At 46.7% G+C, this 23160-nt stretch overlaps 1 protein-coding gene across 1 annotated transcript in view; it reads right to left on the reverse strand.

Moving 5' to 3' along the window:
- ABCA4 (ATP binding cassette subfamily A member 4) overlaps positions 1-23160 on the reverse strand; it is a 200451-nt gene that overhangs the window by 28884 nt on the left and 148407 nt on the right. The window contains exons 31-37 of the mRNA XM_069737669.1: positions 20240-20338; positions 16757-16949; positions 16479-16573; positions 12633-12665; positions 11342-11447; positions 11177-11251; positions 860-1029 (exon numbers count right to left, since the gene is read on the reverse strand). Of these exons, the coding sequence (XP_069593770.1) occupies positions 860-1029; positions 11177-11251; positions 11342-11447; positions 12633-12665; positions 16479-16573; positions 16757-16949; positions 20240-20338 (771 nt within the window). The remainder of the gene's footprint in view (positions 1-859; positions 1030-11176; positions 11252-11341; positions 11448-12632; positions 12666-16478; positions 16574-16756; positions 16950-20239; positions 20339-23160) is intronic.

A 23160-nucleotide genomic window follows, 5' to 3' on the forward strand; every position in this document is an offset into this window, starting at 1 on the left:
AAAATGTAAAAAAAAAATTTAATTAATTGATACTTCCTGCACCAGTGCTGCTCCTCCATACGAAGTCCTACATCTGCTCTGCTGAGATGGGGGTGTTATGTTAGCCTGTAAACTGATTGGCTGCAGTGGTCATGTTGAATATTGATGCCAGAACAAGGACGGGGGATGCAGCACTGAGTATGGAGGATCATGTTGCCAGTTCAGGAGTTGAGTACCATTATATTTTTCACCTTCCTTTAGCTCATTAATGAGGTTATTCAGTGATGAACATTGATTATTCATTACTAGGGTGTTATAAAAAGTGTGCTATGAGGCATTTACCATAGTTATTAGGAAATTCATATGGGCACTGTACTATACTATGTATCTGACAACCATGACCGGCTCCAGGTTTTTGAGGGCCCCGGGCAAAAGAGTCTAAGTGGGCCCCACCCTTTAACACATACCACGATTCATGATAACACATAACACACACGATTCATGATCGCATATAAACACAGCCATGTAGTATATAACACAGCCCAAGTAGTATATAGCACAGCCACGTAGCATATAACACAGCCGTGACAACTATGTGGCAGCATAAAAGTATAGTAGGGCACTAGTTATGTGTGCACATCACGGTAGCTTTGCAGCACTGGGGTCCTGGGTTCAGATCCCACCAAGGACATCTGCAAGGAGTTTGTATGTTCTCCCTGTGATTGTGGGGGTTTCCTCCGGGTTCTCCGGTTTCCTCCCACATTCCAAACACATACTGATAGGGAATGTAGATTGTGAAGCTGGCAGGTCAAGCAGAGGACTGGACATATTGAAAATGTAAATCCCAACACTTACTGCTGAGTACCCACTCGGTACTTACACTGTGACCTCGGACAGCTGATCCTTGGTGAGATTGAGTGGATGGTTGATCGCCGTTATGCCATACTCCTCAGGGTCTTTATCTTCTCCGAGGTTGGCTCTGAGAATGGCATTGTTGGCCACATTGATGAAGATAACCATCGCGTGCCAGCCTTTGTTATTGAACCAGACCTGGGAGAGAGTAAGCACCTTGTTATGCCCCAGTTCCAAGTATAGCACAAGTAAAGGATGATTCCGGTCAGACTTTCATGTCTGAGACAAAGATATCTGTCTTGGTTCTGACCTTTGGAGGTTGAGTTATGGCATCAGCCAAAAGAGAGTCTGATCTGCTCTCATGCATATCTCCCATGGAAATGAACAGAAGTTATGGAAATAGTACAACACGGCTGGATGGAGCCCTGTCTGCAAAACTAGCTTGCTCTGCTTGTTTTCTATAATCTGTATACACTGTGACTTTAGCTTTCTATAACTAAATTTGTTGGGGACATTGTTTGTGACATTTATTAATACAGTTTATAAGCATTACAGGTTCTCCTCCAGATTCCTGACACATTTATCCTGAGCTTTACTCTGAGCACAAGCATCAAAGTTTCTGTCCAATCCCCGAAAAAATGGAATTCATTGAAAACCCCCAACGGAGCCATTGAATAGAAAGGCGCAGACGCCATCTCTTTGGATTATGTAAAGGGGTTTTACACTTTCAGGAAAGCGGACCTCGAATTCTCTAAACTAACAGAGCATGTACTCACCGTTCCTGGATCCAGGGCTTGTTCCACACCACTGCTCGGCTCTTGGTGTTTTGGCCGCAGTAGTGACATCAACAACGTGCATCACCGCTGCAGGCAATCACGTCTATCGTGGTACAGCCACTGAGATCAGTTTTTGGCTACAGCGGTAATATGCACAGTCCACATGAAATCACCGCTGCAGCCAGGACACCAAGATCTGAGCTGCGGTGAGGAAAATTATACGAAAAATGTATGCAGCTGGACCACTGCCGATAAAAACAGGATTTTTGGTTGCTTACCGTAAAATCTGTTTCTCGGAGCCTTCATTGGGGGACACAGGAACCATGGGTGTATGCTGCTGCCACTAGGAGGCTGACACTATGCAAATAAAAAAGTTAGCTCCTCCTCTGCAGTGTACACCCTACCGACAGGAAGTAGGATATTCAGTTAGTGAGAAAGCAGTAGGAGAAGCAACGTGTAAAAGAGAAAGAATAATAATATAATAATAATAAACTTTATCTATATAGCGCCAACAAATTCCATGGCGCTTCACAGATCAACAGTTTCAAACACTCAAAGAGTGTTCAAAGAACTCAAACGTATACAGTAAACAGAGCTGTTCAACTTGGGAGGGTGCTGTGTCCCCAGGCTCGGACTGGCCCACCGGGGAACCGGAGGATCCTCCGGTGGGCCCTGGCACCGACACCTACTGGCAGGGCCCCCACTGCTCCAGTGCCCCCCCGCCAGGCCCCCCTCCCCGCCTTGAATACTCACCCTGCTCCAGCGATGGTTTCGGTGTCTGCACTGCAGCTCGTCCTGAACGAGCGGTCACGTGACACCGCTCATTAAGGCCATGAATATGCACATATTCATGACCTTAAATGAGCAGTGTCACATGACCGCTCAAGCAGGAAGAAGGTGCTGCGCCGGCGCCGCCTGGAGTCGGGACAGAGCGCAAGGGATGTCGGCAGTGGGACAGGTGAGTATGAGGGCCGGGGGGGATGAAGGAGGACATAAGCCGGCGCGCCGAGCAGGAGCGGGTGCGGAGAGATAAGCCTGCATACAGGGGGGAATATGAGCCATGCATACAGGGGGAATATGAGCCATGCATACATAGGGGGAATATGAGCCATGCATACAGGGGGGAATATAAGCCATGCATATAGGGGGGAATATGAGCCATGCATACAGGGGGGAATATGAGCCATGCATACAGGGGGAATATGAGCCATGCATACAGGGGGGAATATAAGCAATGCATACAGTGGGGAATATAAGCCATGCATACAGGGGGGAATATAAGCCATGCATACAGGGGGGAATATAAGCAATGCATACAGGGGCGGACTATGAGCCATGCATATAGGGGGGAATATAAGCCATGCATACATGGGCGGACTATGAGCCATGCATACAGGGGGGAATATAAGCCATGCATACAGGGGGGAATATAAGCCATGCATAAAGGGGAGAATATAAGCCATGCATACAGGGGCGGACTATGAGCCATGCATACAGGGGCGGAATATGAGCCATGCATATAGGGGGGAATATAAGCCATGCATACAAGGGCGGACTATGAGCCATGCATACAGGGGGAATATAAGCCATGCATACAGGGGGGAATATAAGCCATGCATACAGGGGCGGACTATGAGCCATGCATACAGGGGGGGAATATGAGCCATGCATATAGGGGGGGGGGGGGAATATGAGCCATGCATACATGGGGAGATATGAGTCATGCATACAGGAGGGGTAATATGAGCCATGTATATGGGATGGGAGGGAGATGAGCCATGCATACAGGAGGGGGGTCATTATACAGTATTGAGCATCATGTGTGGCCATTATACAGTATGGAGCATCATGTGTGGCCAATGGACATTATACAGTATGGAGCATCATGTGTGGCCGTTATACAGTATGGAGCATCATTTGTGGCCATTATACAGTATTGAGCATTATGTGGGATCATTATACAGTATGGAGAACTGTGTGGCCGTTATACAGTATGGAGCACTATGTGTGGGTGGTCATTATACAGTATGGAGCACTGTCTGGCCATTATACAGTATGGAGCAATGTGTGGCCATTATACACTATGGAGCATCATTTGTGGCCATTATACACTATGGAGCATCATGTGAGGCCATTATACAGTATGAAGAACTGTGTGTGGCTATTATACAGTATGGAGCATCATGTGTGGTGGCCGTTATACAGTATTGAGCATCATGTGTGGCCATTATACAGTATGGAGCACTGTGTGGCCATATTTTTGTTTGCTTATAATTATTGTATATAAAACAGTGTGATCAGCAGTGCAAAATGGCTGCGGTTGGGACGTGGATATGGGTGTGACTAGTTGTGAAATGGGTGTGGTCAGAGGCGTGGCCTAAAATTTGCTGCGGTGCACTACGCACGCCACATACTTTATACCTCCTTCCCTTCTTCAAAAGTTGGGAGGTATGGTACCACATTTGCCAGATCACGGCAAGTGCCGCAAATCCCATAGGGAATGAATGAGGCCAAACGCAGTGTTGCCATAAGTGATCCGTTACGCGGCAGATGCAGAAAAACTGCCCGATCTGCTGCAAAAGGCGACTTTCACATCAGCGATTCTTGCCAAAGTCACTGCCAATAGTGTCATACTCACCAAAAGGGGAGGCAGCGCTAAAAATGCCTAGGGCAGCAGAAACTCTAAATACGGCCCTGGGGGGCTACATTATATTCTGTGGGGGGACTGCATTATACTCAGGGTACTACATTATATTATGGGGGGCTACATCATACTATATGAGGGATTACAGTATACTCTATGGGGGGCTGCATTATATTTTGTGGTGGGGCTGCATTAGTCTCTCAGGGGACTACATAATATTATGGGGGCTACATCATACTATATGAGGGGGCTGCATTATATTCTGTGGTGGAACTGCATTCTCTCAGGGGACTACATTATATTCTGTGGTGGGTGGCATTATACTATATGAGGGGGGGCTGCATTATACCCTATGGGGTGCTACATTATATTCTATGGTGGGGACTGTGTCATACCTGAGAGGGTTGCATTATATTTAGTGGGGTGCTGCATTATATTCTATGAGAGGGGACTGCATTATATTTTATGAGGGGGCTACATTATATTCTGTGAGGGGGCTAAGACGTGAACTGTTGTGAGTTCCGTTCTGGAGCTCCCTCCTGTGGTTGCTAATGGTATTTTTGCGAGTTCTGCCCTTGGGCTCCCTCTGGTGGTTTTGAGTGGAACTGCTGCTCCGTTAGGTGGCTGTAGCAGCTGCCTTCACTAATCGCCTTGCCTGGGTTTGTTATTTAAACCTGCTCTGGGCTTTAGTCCTTGCCTGCTGTCAGTGTTCTTGGTTGGATTTGATTCTTCCCTTGGATTTCTCATATGGCCAGTCCTTGTCTGCAAAAGATAAGTTTTGCTAGTTTTGTTTGTCCATTTGTTTGGACTCTCTTGCTTTGCATTTTTGTCTCTTTTGTCCAGCTTGTCACTATGTCTTATTCAGGCTAGCTGGAAGCTCTGGGAAAGCAGATTTGCCCCTCCACACCGTGAGTCGGTGTGGAGTTAATTTTTGTAAACTCTGCGTGGATTTTGTAGTTTTTAATACTGACCGCACAGTATCCTTTGCTCTCTGTCTATCTAGTTTAGTTTTGGCCTCCCTTTGCTGAATTCTAATTTCATTTCTGAGTTCGTCATTTCCCTCTCCTTTCACAGTCAATATTTGTGGGGGGCTATCTTTCCTTTTGGGGGTTTCTCTGAGGCAAGATAGCTTTCTATTTCCTTCTTTAGGGGTAGCTATATCTTAGGCTGTGACGAGGTGTCTAGGGAGTGTCAGGAACATCCCACGGCTATTTCTAGTTGTGTTGTTAGGATTAGGGACTGCGGTCAGTAGAGATACCACTTTCTCAGAGCTCGTTCCATGTTGCGTTTTAGCCACCAGGTCATATCAGTGTGGCCTCTTAACCACCAGGTCATAACAGTGAACTACCTTATATTATACCCTGATATTAGCGCTTTTTACCGCACAATTGGTGGTCTTGTATCTATTTCTATGTAGCTACATAGTGGGCCCCAAGAATGATTTTCTCTGGTGGGCCCAAGGTGCTCCAGTCCGACGCTGTGTGTCCCCCAATGAAGGCTCCGAGAAACAGATTTTACGGTAAGCAACCAAAAATCCTGTTTTCTCTATCGCCTTTCATTGGGGGACACAGGAACCATGGGACGTCCCAACGCAGTCCCTGGGGTGGGAACAGCAGAAAAACTCCATTCAGGTCGGAGGAATCACCGCTGCCGCCTGCAAGATCCTTCCGCCTAGGCTGGCAACTGCCGAAGCGTAGGTATGGAGCTTATAACCCCTTGGCAAAGGAGTGACCGGAACACTAGGTTGCCACCTAGCAAAGATGTAGGGCGGATGCCCCATGGTGTACCGTCCAGGAGGCGCCCACTGCCCGGAGCAGGGGGAGGAGTCACTCTGTTCTTGATCCGGTGAGCCTCCAGAATGGCAGGTCTGATCCAGAGAACAACCGTAACCTTGGAAGCCGGCAGGCCTCTTGGCGTACCGTCTGGAATGACAAAAAGACAGTCCGTCTTCCTAAAGAAGGCGCTCCTAGACAAATAGATCCTCACCGCCCTGACCAGGTCTAGCCTGTTCAGAAAACGCCCCAGAGAATCAATCGGAGCAGGACAAAGGTGGGAAGGACGATCTTATTCAAGTAAAAGGAGGACACCACCCTGGGAAGAAAAGGTGACGAAGGCCGTAAAACTACCCTATCCTGGTGAAAAAACAAGAAAGGGGCGACAGGAGAGAGCCACCAACTCCGAGATGCGTGGAGATGGCCACCAGCAAAGCCACCTTGCAGGACAGAGCAGACAGTGAGGCTCATGGGGAGGCTCAAGGGGGAAAGTCCACTGAGCCTCCAGAACAAGACTGAGGTCCCAGGGATCCACGGAAGTGTGGTACGAGGGAGCCGCATGCGCTACTGAAGAAAGGTTCTGATCTGAGAACGGGATGGATATAAATCTTCGTACCGTGATAGCCAGTAGCGAAGGACCTCTGAAAAGGGACTTCAGAAAAAGGATGGAAAGGGTTGCTATCTGACCCTTCAGAAAACTAAGGGCAAGGCCAGCATCAAGTCCCGCCTAGAGAGAACTGCCAAAAAGGGGATATGCACTGCGGATAGTGCCGAAACCGTTGCCTCTGCCCAGAGGATCCTGGATACCTCCGCCATTGCCAAGAGACTGATTCCCTCCCTGGCGATTGACATAAGCCACAGCCGAGGCATTGGACATCTGGATTCTGACTGGCAGACCTCTGAGAAGCCTTTCCCAGTGACTCAGGGATAGAAGAAAGGCCCCTATCTCAATGGTGTCGATCGGCGGAGAGGACCCTTGCTCCGACCAACGCCCCCTTCAATGACGGATGGCGAGAAAACGCACCCCAGCCGGGAAGGCTGGTGACCATCGTCACCACCTGCCTTGGGGAGGACAGGACATGAGGAATGAGAGGGGATGACAGCCATCAGTTGAAAGGCTATTAGAATCGGATGGGAAGTTGGATTGGAGGGTCCAGAGACAGCACAGACGTGTCCCACTGAGGAAGGATGGCCTGCTGAAGTGGTCTCAAGTGGAACCGCGCAAAAGAGAACGCTTACGGAGCTGTCACCATGCATCACAGGACCGTCATAGCTGAACGGAAGGAAGGCAGCCGAGGGCCCTGCAGAGAGCGAACTCCGTATGGGGATTGCTCGCTTCTCAAGAAGAAAAATCCCTGGCGGTGTCGAACAACATGCCAAGAGGACGAGACGCTGACTCGGAACAAGACAAGACTTTGTTCTGTTGTCCAGCCACCAGAAACGGGACAGGGAGTCTAGGACGATGGTCAGACCCTCAGGGCCTGAGAGAGGGGCAGAGGCTTGATGAGGATTACTTCAAGGTATGGAATGAGCACTAAGGCCCCTGATCATCAAGGAAAATCAGGACATGGAGCAAGGCCTCTTGGATATCCATGGAGCACAGGAATTCCTGTGGGTCCATGGAAGCCAGGACTGAACAGAGGAACTTCATCCTGAAATGCTGCATGCGGAACCTTCTGTTCACTAACTTCAGAGACAGAAAGGGTCGAACTGCGCCGCTCTTCTTCGGCACTACAAGCAGGTTTGGATAGAAACCTGGGAAGCGTACCTGCTGTGGGACGGAAACAATAACCTCCGAACAAAGAAGGAAGGTAATGGACGCAAAGAAACCTGAGATCAGAGGAGGATTTTTAGAGGGCGGGATTCAAAAAAGCGATTCCGGGCCGCTAAGCGAACCCTATCTTGTATCCAGAGGATACCACCTCCCTGATCTAGGCGTCCTCCACCGAAGTCAGCCAAACATCCCTGAAAAAGGCAGGAGATGCCCGCCCAAACTGGAAGAAACGCTGGGCCGTTAGCACGAGTTATTATGCCGAAGAAGATCTGCCAGGTCAAGGCCTGGTGGACCAACCATGGGAGTTGCGGGCACACCGGGAAGGGATAGGCTTAAAGGAAGCCTTTTCTCTAGCCAGACGAGATCGCAATCTGTGTTAGCTAGAGGAATCTTCCGACGCCGCAAAACAGCGAAGGGACAAAGGGAACTCGTGCCTCCCGTGGCGTCATTAATAATTTGTTCCCTCATGTAGCCAAAGAGACAGGCCCCCTGGAAGGGGCTGTGTGTAGAGCCGAATATTCCGTCGGATGGCCACCATAATGCTGGATGCGTGAGCTGCACAAGCTGCGCATCTAGGGAGGCAGATACCAAATATTTCCCTGCATAGGAAATCTGGTCCGTCAGGTCGGCTAGCTCCCCCGGAGGAGCTCCAGGCGGGGTGCTCTTACAAGGCTGTTTGGTCCATCTATCTATGGTCCTTGAGACCCAGGTAGAGGCAATGGCCGAGGCACAAAGTAGAAGCAGCCGTTACAAAAGGCTGATTTTTCCAGCGGTTCTATAAAAGTATCTTTGGAACCCGTGCCAAGCTGGTAGACAGTCTGGGAACTGACGAGTCCAGAATTGCCCGCTTCCTGCCAAGGAATCAGTCCAGTTAGCGATGAGCTCAGGAGAGAAGGAATATAGGATGCCGAGACGCTTCCCTGTCTGCAAGCATCTGGTATGGCTCGCATTTCTCCTAGCAAGTACCACCACATATTCAGTGTGTGTGGGGCAAAGATCCTGGAAGGTGGTTTGACCGTCTAAACGAAAACCGCCTATTCTGCGGGTTCCGTAGAGGTATCCATGATGCTTAGGGTCTGGTTGATCGCAACAATAAGGCTATCCAAGTCTGAAACTTCCTCTGCAAACATGACCGAGGAAGCCCGTCTCTCTCTCGATAGAGAGGAGGATCAGGAAGAGGGATCTCACCGGTCCAGACCGGAGGGCAAGATGGAGCAGGAAAGAAAGGTGTCAGACGTCCATGGGGCCGATGGTGGATGTCCTGGTCTCCTCCAACTGACAGGCTCTGGAGGGCGAATGGGTGGGGAATGGAGCTGGGACCGAACATCTAAGCACTCTTGTGTGCTATGATCATGGTCCTACTGTCGGATCTATGAGGATACGGGGTGGCAGTACACGCCGTACTCATAGTCCATAATGTGGGATTGCAGGTGTGACTGTTCACCCTGTATCCCTCTGTTCTGTATCTCTTGTGGCCCAAGTTGAACAAGGCTGGACGGAGAATCCTGTGACCCACTAGCGATTGCGGACAGGCACGGATACCAAGGTCGTGACATCCTGGTGAGGTCCGCCCCAGACTGAGACAGAAGGAAAGCCCACCCAGGGATAGGGGTCTCGGCCTCACCCGGGTTAGGGACTCCTGGACAGGGAGTTGCTGCAGCTGACAAGAGGAAGCAGGAGGACGGGAACGCTCTTTTTATGGGATTAGGCCTGGGAGCAGACCCATGCCCGAAGGTTAGGGGAACAGGAGAGGGAAGTAATAGACTGCATAGCAGAGCTTCTCACAGTAATAGTAGAGTCCTGTAGACTGCTCCTGGCTGTAGCTGCGACCGGCATCATGGCACAGGTCCAGGGCACCAGCGATGAGATGGCAACCTAAGGAGGATGCAGGGGACCCCGCCGGAGAAAATGTGTGCTGGGGAAAAAAAGGGCCTGGCTGCAGTCTGGATGAACCGCAGAAGGAGACCGCTGAAAAGGGCGCTGGAATGTGCGCCCTGCTGCGATGTGGCGCTAAGCAGTCGGCGTAGAAATCATGGGCCCAGGAGCACCAAGATGGCGCTGGTGGGCGGGGAGTAAAGAGATTGTCGGGCGGGAGTGGACGGAGCGCGGCACCGGAAGTAGGCCCGGGCAGAAGCCGGGGCCTAAATTACAGGCCAGCGACAGCCGGAGGAGAGCTGCGGCACCGGATCAGTGCGCCGAAGGTAGAAAAACAGCGCGGCAGCCTGCCAAGGCTGTCACGCTGGAGAGGATGGAGCGGCTGCTATGAAACACCCACGGCGCCAGAGCAGTGCGCCGCAGGGAGAAGCGGCGCGGCAGCCTGAGAGGGCTGTCGCTCTGGAGAAAGAAGTGTGGCCCCATTAAAACCGCGGCGCCGGGGAAGCGCGCCACTGGCCCCATTAAAAACCGCGGCGCCGGGGAAGCGCGCCGCTGGCCCCATTAAAACCGCGGCGCCGGGGAAGCGCGCCGCAGAAAGAATGGCAGGACAGCTAGTCAGGGCTGTCTCACTGGGAAGAGTGGAGGAAGCGGCGCGGCAGGCTGTAAAGGCCCTGTGCCGGAATAGAAGGCAGAGGGGGCTGCATGGGAACAGTAATCCCGGGCTATGCTGTGCAATCTGGGAGCAAGCGACGACCAGGTAATCTGGGAGCCCTAGCAAGAACCCCCCCTTGAAAGATTTGGGATGGGATGGGAAATACTCACCTCAACTTCCCACGTCGATACTAACCTGAAGAGGAATGAGATGTCCAGGGAGCTGATGGACGTCCTCGTCTCCTCCAACCGACAGGCTCTGGAAGGCGAGTGGGTGGGGGACGGAGCCAGGACCGGACTTCTGAGCACGCTTGTGTGCTAGGATCATGGTCCTGCTGTCGGATCTATGAGGATACGGGGTGGCAGTACACGCCGTACTCATAGTCCGTATTGTGGGAGTACAGGTGTGACTGTTCACCCTGTATCCCTCCGGAAACCTGAAAAGAAACGACGCACATTAAGGTGGATAAGGGTCTAATGAAAGACCCGTGTCCACCTCATACTGACACTGAGCTAAACTGAATATCCTACTTCCAGTCGGTAGGGTGTACACTGCAGAGGAGGAGCTGACTTTTTTATTTGCATAGTGTCAAGCCTCCTAGTGGCAGCAGCATACACCCATGGTTCCTGTGTCCCCCAATGAAAGGCGATAGAGAAAGGGCAATAAACAACAATAATTGTTTTTCCCAATTATCTGTGCCAGGCAGTATAATTAATTTTATGACATTTCTTAGCAGTGGAGACCATTGGGCTTTGGAGATAATTATGATGGTAAAGTGTATGGACACAGCACAGAGACATCCAGCGGAAATCAGAATGTTCTAATGGAAACATCAGAATGTCAGTGTTTTACCTTGATGTTGTTCTCACTTTCCATGTTCTTTATGAAAAATTGTAGTTCTCGTGATACAGTCTGTGTAACAGGGCCCTGCCGGGGACACAGATACAGAACCAGGAGTGATCAGGAACTTTACTGCAACCCTTCATTTACTAATCTGAAAATACTTTAATTACTTACTCCAGATACATTTGTCATTTGACCAAGATGCCTGAAAAAGTCTGTAATGTCTTCTCCTTCTACATCAAGAACTGGAAGTTTTCCACCAATCGAAATCCCTCCATATCTATAGGGAACGGACAACGAAAATTGTTATTTACTACATTGCTCACTATCGGCTAAAGGTTAATTGGCATTGTAACCTCCAAGTCAGAACGAGAAAAGTACTGGAAGAACACTTTTGCATAGAGATGATGCATCCTTCAGCTTACACACAGCCGTTTCACCCTTGTTAGCCTTCATCAGGGGTTTAGTAATCATTGCTCCTGTGATGAGTGTTTGAACGCACCAGAATAGAACATTTTGTCAGGTAAGTGTAAAAATGACTTTAATTACTTGTCAATTAACTCCGCTCTTCACTGAAATTCTACATGTTTATTTTGTGTGTAGAATTAAAATTTATCGTGTCTGTCAAATCCAGCCCCACCTCTGTGTAATCCATGTTTCCTGTTAGGCTACTTTCACACTAGTGTCGGAATCTCCCTGTCGCAATGCGTCGGGCAGAGATTCCGACGCTAGCGTTTAACGCAATGCACAACGGAGGCAGCGGATGCATTTCTCCGGCGCATCCGCTGCCCCATTGAGAGGTGCGGGGAGGTGGGGGCGGTTGGAAAAAGCGGTTCGTCATGAGCGAAAAACGTTACATGTAGCGTTTTTTGCTCCCGACGGTCCGCCAAAGCACGATGCATCCGTCGCACGACGGATGCGACGTGTGGCAATCCGTCGCAATGCGTCGTCAATACAAGTCTATGGGGAAAAAACGCATCCTGCAAGCACTTTTGCAGGATGCGTTTTTTCTGCAAAATGACGGATTACAATTAATGCTAGTGTGAAAGTAGCCTTATTGAGATGTGACAGCTGTTACAGGGTACATTTTTCGTAACTACCACTAGAGGTCAATCCTGACCACACATAATGTAATAACTCTCGCTTTATAATGACGTGTATTTTGTAAAATATCTACCGTTTCATGTAAGCCGTTAAAACCCCGAATTCACGCACTGTTTTTCGGTACCTAACGCTGCACAATGGTCACAGCCATAGGAGCGCACTGAGCTGGTGGCACAATGTGCGTAACCCAATGGATCTGCACAATATTCGCATGGCGTGATATTATCACACTTTACAGGAAATCTGTGTAAATCTTACCCAACATTTCACAACCTGCTGAATTATAAGAAAACATCCCCCAGCTTTACTACAGGGATACAGAAATGGGAGTGTTTGGGTTTGTTATACATAGTACTCTCACCTTTGTTCATTGACCCAATATTTGCTCTTCATACTAAAGGTAATAAAAAAAACCAAAGTAAATGCATATGTTGTTAATGACGTGGTGGTATGAATTTTCTACATATATAGATGTAATACATTCATAAAAATATCATCATGCAATACCCTATAACTACGGGTTATTTCCAACCACTTACCTTTTATTATATTAGGGAAGAAAAGAATCACGCTTAGCACTAATTACTGGGAACCTTTTTTAGACATTTTTTTTCTTTTTATACTTAGAGTACCCGTCGCTTTTAATAGTTTTCCCATAACTCAACAGTACACATGAAAATAAGAAACTTTGTAATATATCTGATCAGATAAATCTGCTCCTTTGTTCTCCTGGACTAATCTTACATTCTCACTCCATGGGTAAAATCTGTATTCAGTGAAGACATATTTTCCCCGATGACAGTTGGTGTTTATAAAGTTCTATGGAGAAGTGTAGCGGTCGATTCAGGAGAATTTGCAGTAGAATGTCTGTCTTTGTCTTTAGCTGCTCTTTCCTCCTCTACCCTCCTTTTAATAGAATTTTAACCCCTTAACAACGTTGGGCGTAATACTTCGCCAATGTCGCACTCCCTCCCTTTGATGTGGGCTCCGGCGGTGATCCCACATCTTTCCCGGCATATGTTAGCTGTTTTGAACAGCTGACATGTGCCTGGAACAGCCGCGGTTGGAATCGCGATCCAACCGTGGTGATTAATCCTATTGAAACATACACTTCCGGCAATGGCGCTCGAAATCCGCCCATCGGTGACCCCCATCACGTGATCGCAGGTCATCGATGGGTTGGCATGATAACCAGAGATCTCCTGGAGACCTAGTATTATGTGGGCTGTTCATGGAAATATTATATGAATACCGTATAGGAATATTACATTTTTTACATTGCCATTATTTACACTGTGAATAGTAGCTCTCTATGGCAGTATGACATATTTGTGGGCGGTATTATTTAGGCACAATATAGAATTCTGATTTGAACACTTTATACAGGTTGTCTTTGGTATTGTAAGGCATTATTATTTTACATTTGCAACTTTACAAATTCTGGAAAAAAACAAAAAAACAAGTGGGGAACCGCCCTTTCCCTTGTTACCCAAAACCCCATTTTTTTTAGAATCTATTCTGCCCAGATTCTCTGGTCTCTGGATATAATTTGGGTTCACTAGAGGGAACAAAGAGACTTTTCAATTTTTGCATGAATATTTTACAACCTTAAGGCTATTTGCACACGTTCAGGATTTTTCGCGTTTTTTCGCTATAGATATGCATCCCATCATTTATAATGCTTTCCGCAATTTTTGTGCAAATGTTGCGTTTTTCCGTGAAAAAAAAACGCACCGCGGTAAAAAACGCAGCATGTTCATTAATTTTGCAGATTTTTTTCTGCAAAAAAACACATGCGGATTTCTTGCAGAAAATATCCGGTTTTGTTCAGCAAATTTCTGTAAGGAATCCCGACGTGTGCACATAGCCTAAAAGCGACTCTAGATCATATATCACTTCATAAAACCATTGTTAATATACAGGTCCTTCTCAAAAAATTAGCATATAGTGTTAAATTTCATTATTTACCATAATGTAATGATTACAATTAAACTTTCATATATTATAGATTCATTATCCACCAACTGAAATTTGTCAGGTCTTTTATTGTTTTAATACTGATGATTTTGGCATACAACTCCTGATAACCCAAAAAACCTGTCTCAATAAATTAGCATATCAAGAAAAGGTTCTCTAAACGACCTATTACCCTAATCTTCTGAATCAACTAATTAACTCTAAACACATGCAAAAGATACCGGAGGCTTTTATAAACTCCCTGCCTGGTTCATTACTCAAAACCCCCATCATGGGTAAGACTAGCGACCTGACAGATGTCAAGAAGGCCATCATTGACACCCTCAAGCAAGAGGGTAAGACCCAGAAAGAAATTTCTCAACAAATAGGCTGTTCCCAGAGTGCTGTATCAAGGCACCTCAATGGTAAGTCTGTTGGAAGGAAACAATGTGGCAGAAAACGCTGTACAATGAGAAGAGGAGACCGGACCCTGAGGAAGATTGTGGAGAAGGACCGATTCCAGACCTTGGGGAACCTGAGGAAGCAGTGGACTGAGTCTGGTGTGGAAACATCCAGAGCCACCGTGCACAGGCGTGTGCAGGAAATGGGCTACAGGTGCCGCATTCCCCAGGTAAAGCCACTTTTGAACCATAAACAGCGGCAGAGGCGCCTGACCTGGGCTACAGAGAAGCAGCACTGGACTGTTGCTAAGTGGTCCCAAGTACTTTTTTCTGATGAAAGCAAATTTTGCATGTCATTCGGAAATCAAGGTGCCAGAGTCTGGAGGAAGACTGGGGAGAAGGAAATGCCAAAATGCCTGAAGTCCAGTGTCAAGTACCCACAGTCAGTGATGGTGTGGGGTGCCATGTCAGCTGCTGGTGTTGGTCCACTGTGTTTCATCAAGGGCAGGGTCAATGCAGCTAGCTATCAGGAGATTTTGGAGCACTTCATGCTTCCATCGGCTCAAATGCTTTATGGAGATGAAGATTTCATTTTTCAGCACGACCTGGCACCTGCTCACAGTGCCAAAACCACTGGTAAATGGTTTACTGACCATGGTATTACTGTGCTCAATTGGCCTGCCAACTCTCCTGACCTGAACCCCATAGAGAATCTGTGGGATATTGTGAAGAGAAAGTTGAGAGACGCAAGACCCAACACTCTGGATGAGCTTAAGGCCGCTATTGAAGCATCCTGGGCCTCCATAACATCTCAGCAGTGTCACAGGCTGATTGCCTCCATGCCACGCCGCATTGAAGCAGTCATTTCTGCCAAAGGAATCCCGACCAAGTATTGAGTGCATAACTGAACATTATTATTTGATGGTTTTTTTGTTTGTTATTAAAAAACACTTTTATTTGATTGGATGGCTGAAATATGCTAATTTATTGAGACAGGTTTTTTGGGTTATCAGGAGTTGTATGCCAAAATCATCAGTATTAAAACAATAAAAGACCTGACAAATTTCAGTTGGTGGATAATGAATCTATAATATATGAAAGTTTAATTGTAATCATTACATTATGGTAAATAATGAAATTTAACACTATATGCTAATTTTTTGAGAAGGACCTGTATATGGAAATTACTTCTCCTTTATGAGTTTCTTTAAGGTTTCCAAAATACTAGTGTGATAATCCAAGAGATTATAAATAGTGATGAGCGAATATACTCGTTACTCGAGATTTCTCGAGCATGCTCGGGGGTCCTCCGAATATTTTTTAGTGCTCGGAAATTTAATTTTTATTGCCACAGATGAATGATTTACATCTGTTAGCCAGCATAAGTACATGTGGGGATTCCCTAGCAACCAGGCAACCCCCACATGTACTTATGCTGGCTAACAGATGTAAATCATTCAGCTGCGGCAAGAAAAACTAAATCTCCGAACACAAAAAAAATACTCGGAGGTCACCAGAGCGTGCTCGAGTATATTCGCTCATCACTAATTATAAACATTATCTCCAAGGTCACCTCTAACCAGGACTAGTCCACACATCAGGTAATCCCCCTGATGTAATATCTGACCAGTAGGTATTTCCTAAAAATCTTCTTACTCCTGTTAATTCTATTCTCCACCTTGAGCAATGTTGTAAATAATTAACTTTCGACACTCATGGCGCAACTTCCCACAAAAAAGGAATGAGCCCACAACGTGTGTCGGAATGGATTAGACCGGTAGCCGAGTAATTTACGACAGATCTGCACTAGAGTCAAACATATCTATCCATCAATGTGATGTCCATGGCACCTGCTTCTTATCAGAGTGGGGTATGTTTTCAAGAGGTAATCTGAAATATTTCGTTCTGTGAGGTCCTGGAGAATCTCGAAGCTCGGCTGGATCCTCTGAGAAGATAGCAAAATGCAATAAAAATTCATTTAGTTCCTTTGACCAGAACAAATATTCATAAAGCTGTCTTTTATTAGCATGATTTATAATTATTGCTGTTCTTTCAGTCCAATAAATGTAATAAATGAGAACTGGTAAGCAGTATACAGGTGCGGGAAGGAAAGGGTGTGATCTTTTACCTGTGGCGGCGGTCGGCCTCCAGCCCCCTCCGGACATTCCGGCAGCATTATAAGCTTATTTCTTGAACTACATGTACATGATGGGGATGGATTATTAGGAGTCCACTCATGAGCTAACAGTATATTGGTTACACTTGGAGACACGGTAGGGATGGTCCACTCATTTGATGTGTTTGTACAGGGGAACTTCTTGCTATGAAATGAAAAAAAAAAGCTATTAGAGGGGTTATCTGCAACTTGGAGAACCTGTTCGGAATCCCTATGTTTCCCCCCAGTAAGATAATAACACTTATATTCACCCCAATGTTGCAGTCGTGTGAAGTCCTTTATTCAAGCATTTACATGGACAAACAAGATTAGAGAGGGCGGCTGGTAGTGGGTGGGGTGCGGGAAGGAGGAAAGAGGACGACGGCCGTTTCGCGCGTTTGCGCTTCTACGCGCAAACGCGCGAAACGGCCGTCGTCCTCTTTCCTCCTTCCCGCACCCCACCCACTACCAGCCGCCCTCTCTAATCTTGTTTGTCCATGTAAATGCTTGAATAAAGGACTTCACACGACTGCAACATTGGGGTGAGTGCCACTTTTAGGCTACGTTCACATTGGCGTTTCGCCAATGTGCGTCGCTATTGCGCCGGCGACGCAGCGGCGACGCAGCGGCGACGCAGCGGCGACGCGCCCCTATGTTTAACATAGGGGACGCGTGCGTCGTTTTGGTGGCGTTTTTCGCCACGTGCGTCGTTTCCGACGCTAGCGTCGGACGCAAGAAAACGCTACATGTAGCATTTTCTGTGCGTCCGATTTTCGTCGGAAAACGACGCACGCGTCGCAAAACGCGCGCGTTTTTGCGCGCGTTTGCGTGCGTTTTAGCGTGCGTCGCGCGTTGCGTCGCCGACGCACGGCGGCGCAACGCTAATGTGAACGTAGCCTTACTTCTCTTTGTTTGAATCAAGACGATATCTCCTATGGTTGAGCACCACCCACAGCTGCAAACTTGGATTATATGCCGAATTGATCTCACATTGCATCTTACACACCAAGATATTAAGCAATATCGCTTGCCGCCTAGTCGCCTTTCTATCTCTATATTTTTTTACACTTATATTCATCTCCAGTGCCAGACCAGTTCCAACGGTGTCGGCACTGGCGCTCACATTATTATGTCACGCGATCCCACTGGCTTCACGTTCCCCTTCTTCAGACAAATCAAGACATCTGGAGGAAGCGAGAGCAGCCACAGTCCTCACTTCCTCTGGATGTCAATTACATCAGAAGAGAGTGAAGCCAACGCTGATTGGCCACAGTGATAGCGTGACATAACAATGTCACGCAATCCTCAGGAGAGACAATGCCGGCACCGCTGGTACAGTGCTGGCACAGGAAGTGATCCCCAGGAGAGACAATGCCGACACCGCTGGTACAGTGCTGGCACAGGAAGTGATCCCCAGGAGAGACAATGCCGATACCGCTGGTACACTGCTGGCACAGGAAGTGATCCCCAGGAGAGACAATGCCGGCACCGCTGGTACAGTGCTGGCACAGGAAGTGATCCCCAGGAGAGACAATGCCAGCACCGCTGGTACAGTGCTGGCACAGGAAGTGATCCCCAGGAGAGACAATGCCGGCACCGCTGGTACAGTGCTGGCACAGGAAGTGATCCCCAGGAGAGACAATGCCGGTACCGCTGGTACAGTGCTGGCACAGGAAGTGATCCCCAGGAGAGACAATGCCGGCACCGCTGGTACAGTGCTAGCACAGGAAGTGATCCCCAGGAGAGACAATGCCGGTACCGCTGGTACAGTGCTGGCACAGGAAGTGATCCCCAGGAGAGACAATGCCGGTACCGCTGGTACAGTGCTGGCACAGGAAGTGATCCCCAGGAGAGACAATGCCGGCACCACTGGTACAGTGCTGGCACAGGAGGTGAAAATAAGTGTTATTATTTTACTGGAGGGGAAACATAGGAATTTGAAAGGGGTTGTCTGAGTAGTGGACAACCCCTTTAACAATGGTTATGAGCATTAGAAGACTTTTTTTATCACATACTTCTTTCCTTCATTTTCTCAGTTTGACATGTTTTAAACACTTTGAACACTTTCAACTTATGGGACAGAAAAGTGGCACAAAAAAGATAAATATAAAGCAAGTATGTCACCCCCAAACTGGCTTTTAGACTAACTTCAGAGTGTGGACTTTACCCCTATAAAAAGTCATACTGGCAGTGTACCTGATACTAGTGAAAATATCTTTTGATCCATATGCAAATGTTGGGCTTTGTTGCACTTATGGCTCCTCTCTGCTGATGCCGCTCCTACACCCAGAAATGTAGCAAGCGGCGAGAGCCAGGTAATGGAACACGAACAACCACTGTGTGCGCGTGGCCGGCACAGCCAGCATGGGAGTGCATGCACAAACATGCCAGGCAGCATTCACTCTAGGAGTGAGCACTGTCCATCACAAACTAGGCCAGTCCCAAAGACACACATTGAGAGGGTGTAACTGCGCATCCAGCTCATGTCCACGCCATGGGTACACGGAAGCCCATTCATTTGTATAAGGCTTAAAAGCTATTTTCAGATGAAATGTATCAGTAACAGGTACAGTGCTGGTATGATTTTATAGGGGTGAAGCCTAAAAGGCTTTTTTTTTTGGGGGGGGGGGGGGGGGGAAGAATACCTGTAAAAATCTTTTTGAAAAAGACCATCTATGAGACAATCTCCAAATCACATCAAGGGTTGAATTATTGCAAATTAATCAACTGAGGAAGCAATATGGATCTGGAGTGAAATGTCTAAACTTTCTAAAAAAAAATAAATAAATAAAAAATCCTGTAGATTCTCACATATCATTTATTAAAAATGTAATCTAGTTGTGCTTTAAACATTAGGCTAAGCTCAGTTTCAAGGGTGCAGATAAGGTGCATTTCCGATGCTGCAGAATTTCTGTACCAATTTACTGATTAAATGACTTACTTTTTTAATGGTGTTATTTTAACATGCATTTTTATCCCTTTTTTTGGTTTTTGTTACTATTTGGCAGGTTAAGCTTTAAATAAAACTAGTTGGTGCTGTTTGCTCACTTATTTATCTTTCATAAAACTTAACTGATAAAGTCTTTGTGGATTAAATGTGTCTTACTGGGTATTCATAGTGGGAACAATAAAACCGCACATGCGTTTCTTATCTATGAAATTTCAACAATTCATTTGAGTCTATTGTTCAAATCTGCGAAGAAAATGCGTCATTACTGCAATAGAAAGGAGAAATTCACATGCTGGCGATTTTAAAATCACAACGCAGGTCAATTTCTGCAGTGTATAAAAAAAAACACAATGGGCAAGAGATCAATTGAAATCTCATTCACTTTGCTGGTACAGTTATATGCCACGGTATGTTCTGCAAGCAAATACGCACCGGAAAAATTGTAAGATATACGCACCGTGGAAACTGACGTATCATCCAGAAAGCATACTCACTGTATTACTTACCCCAGAGACAGATCTTTCATACAGCGAGTCCCGAAGCCCGGACTATTCAGGAATGCATTTGACAAGGGCACTACATGCTCACTGCCGGGCTGCTCATTACTAGGGTAATAAGGAGAAAATAATTAAATTAATAATCCACAATTAAACATTGAATGAATAAAAGAAAATAATGGATATTAACGCTCTGAAGAACAGGTATAGGACTAAAGGTGAATTTGCACTTTACTATCCTTGTGAATGAGCACGCTCACTTCACTAGAATCTGGCAGTCCAAACAGGCTGATGATCACCCGACGAACAAGCAAAGAGCTTGTTTGTCTGGTGAAATGATCTTTTTAGCTGCAGAAAACAGCATCAATCTCAGCAGCACATCATCCTGTGTAAATGGGACCTGTGCTGCGGAGAACAATCCAATAAAGGGTAGTTCAGGGTGAATCTGAAGCTCAATCTGCCTGTGTAAACAGACTATTAAAAGCCCGCCGAGCGGCCAGCACCGAGCAGTGTAGATGGACCTTAACATCTCATTGACATGTCCATTTTCCTTTACGTTTGCTCTCTGTATTTTTGTTCTTTTTAGCACAGTCACAATTATTGAACTACATTGCATACAATTGCATATGTCACCCATTAAAATATTGAACAATTTTTTTTTGTACAATGCCTCTGCATTAGGGATTAAGGCCCCGTCACACTTAGCGACGCTAAAGTGATCCCGACAACGATACGACCTGTCAGGGATCGTTGCTGCGTCGCTATGTGGTTGCTGGTGAGATGTCAAACAGTGAGATCTTCCCAACGACGCAGCAGCGATGCGGCGACCTGTAGCGACCTGTACAACGATGTCGTTGGTCGTTGTGACCCTGTCACATGGCAGCTATTATGACGATTCAGACCTCGATAAGGGACGTCCTGTGTGACACACAGGCATGCATTTGCGTTGCCTTTTCCGCGCCCATTCAGTTCCGATTGGTGGTCGCTACTGCGTTCTGATTGGTGGCAGCCTTGCCTTATGAGGCGACACAATAGCCCTTCTGTCCTTTGTTCCTGACCGCGAGGTGGTTTGCAGATTAAGGAAAAATGAAAACGCATTTGAGACCCCAAACGATACCTACCGTGCACAAAATATAGGTGTCAGAAGAACCGTTGAAGAATAGATAAATCGAAGAGGAGTCGCAGGCCGGAGAACTCTACAACGATCTGCAAACCACCACGCGGTCAGGAACAAAGGATGGAAGCGCTACTATGTCGCCTTCTGTTGAAGGCATGACCGCCAATCAGAACGCAGTAGCGACCACCAATCGGAGCGGAGGGGTGGGGAAAAGGCAACGCAAATGCACGCCTATGTGTCGGTGTCTGAGTCGTCAACGAGGTCGTTGGTAAGGTGTCAAACACAGCGATGTGTGCTACCCAGTGGGACCTCAACGATCAAAAAAAGGTCCAGGCCATTCCGACACGACCAGCGATCTCACAGCAGGGTCCTGGTCGCTGCTACGTGTCAAACATAGCGAGATCACTACTGAGGTCGCTGTTGCGTCACAAAACTTGTGACTCAGCAGCAATCTCGCTAGCGACCTCGCTTAGTGTGAAGTAGCCTTTATTCACACGTCAGTAATTGGTCAGTATTTTTCATCAGTGTTTGTATGTCAAAGCCAGGAGTGGACAAATAATACGAAACACGGCACTTAACTTTGTAGTGAGAGAAAACGAAAAATTTATTATATCCAAGGCAGTAAATGTTTCGGTCACACAAAGGGACCTTCATCAGTAACGTATACTGGGATAACGGATGGATTCAAGTGGCTATATGGCCTGCCAAAAGTATGCTACCAATATCACATTGGATACCGGAGGGGGAAGAGAGACTACAGCCTATAGGTTAGCTGTAATCACGGCGTCCACCGCTGGATAGTGGACGCCACGATGACAGCTAACCTATAGGCTGTAGTCTCTCTTCCCCTCCGGTATCCAATGTGATATTGGTAGCATACTTTTGGCAGCCCATATAGCCACTTGAATCTATCCATTATCCCAGTATACGTTACTGAAGAAGGACCCTTTGTGTGACGGAATCGTTTACTGCCTTGGGATATAATAAATTTTTCGTTTCTTCTCACTACAAAGTTGAGTGCCGGGTTTTGTATTATTTGTGTATTACGTTTGGGAACCTACCCGTGCACCTTATTCAGTTGTGCACACGTCAATTTACTATAAAGCCAGGAGTGGAACATACAGAGAAAAACTATGAAAGATTAACACCTGTTCTTTGTTTTGTAGACAATCCTGATATTGGCATAAAAATACTGATCAAAAATACTGATGTGTGAATAAAGCCTTAGGCTGAATCCAGATGTCCACCATGCGTGGTCCAAGTATGGGCTGTGATGATGACTTCTGGTCAAAAAAACCACAGTCGGTCCGGACATTTCAGTCCATACTCAGACCGTGTTTCACAGATGTCTGATTTTAATTTTTTTTTTGTAGGCTATGCTTTTTAATACAGTTAAAAAAGTCTACATTTACATAGTGAGCATTCCCAAGTGTATCCCAAAAAAACGCAGTATCAACATGGCCAAACACTGAAATGGATAAATCATTCTTATAGCAAGACGCCAATGATTTTATATAAAGGCGCATTGAGGATTTTGGATGCAGAATTTAGGTGCATAATGTGTACCTAAGAGTCCATACATTGTGTCCACAGGGGCTCCATTAGCAGCTTAAATTTCGTTAATTGAAAATAATTACTATATGTCATTTACGATTTACAGCTATTGCTGTATGAGATCAAAATAATTTGAATCACACAACACATTACATTTTTTACTGTTAACCTTGTCTAATTGTCCAATTATTTGTGTTTTATCAAGTGTCATACAATGAAGGAATGAGCTCCTGACCTCTGATGGCTAATGCCATGACTC

The sequence above is a fragment of the Ranitomeya imitator genome, chromosome 8 (assembly GCF_032444005.1).
Source record: "Ranitomeya imitator isolate aRanImi1 chromosome 8, aRanImi1.pri, whole genome shotgun sequence".
NCBI classification, from domain to species: domain Eukaryota; kingdom Metazoa; phylum Chordata; class Amphibia; order Anura; family Dendrobatidae; genus Ranitomeya; species Ranitomeya imitator.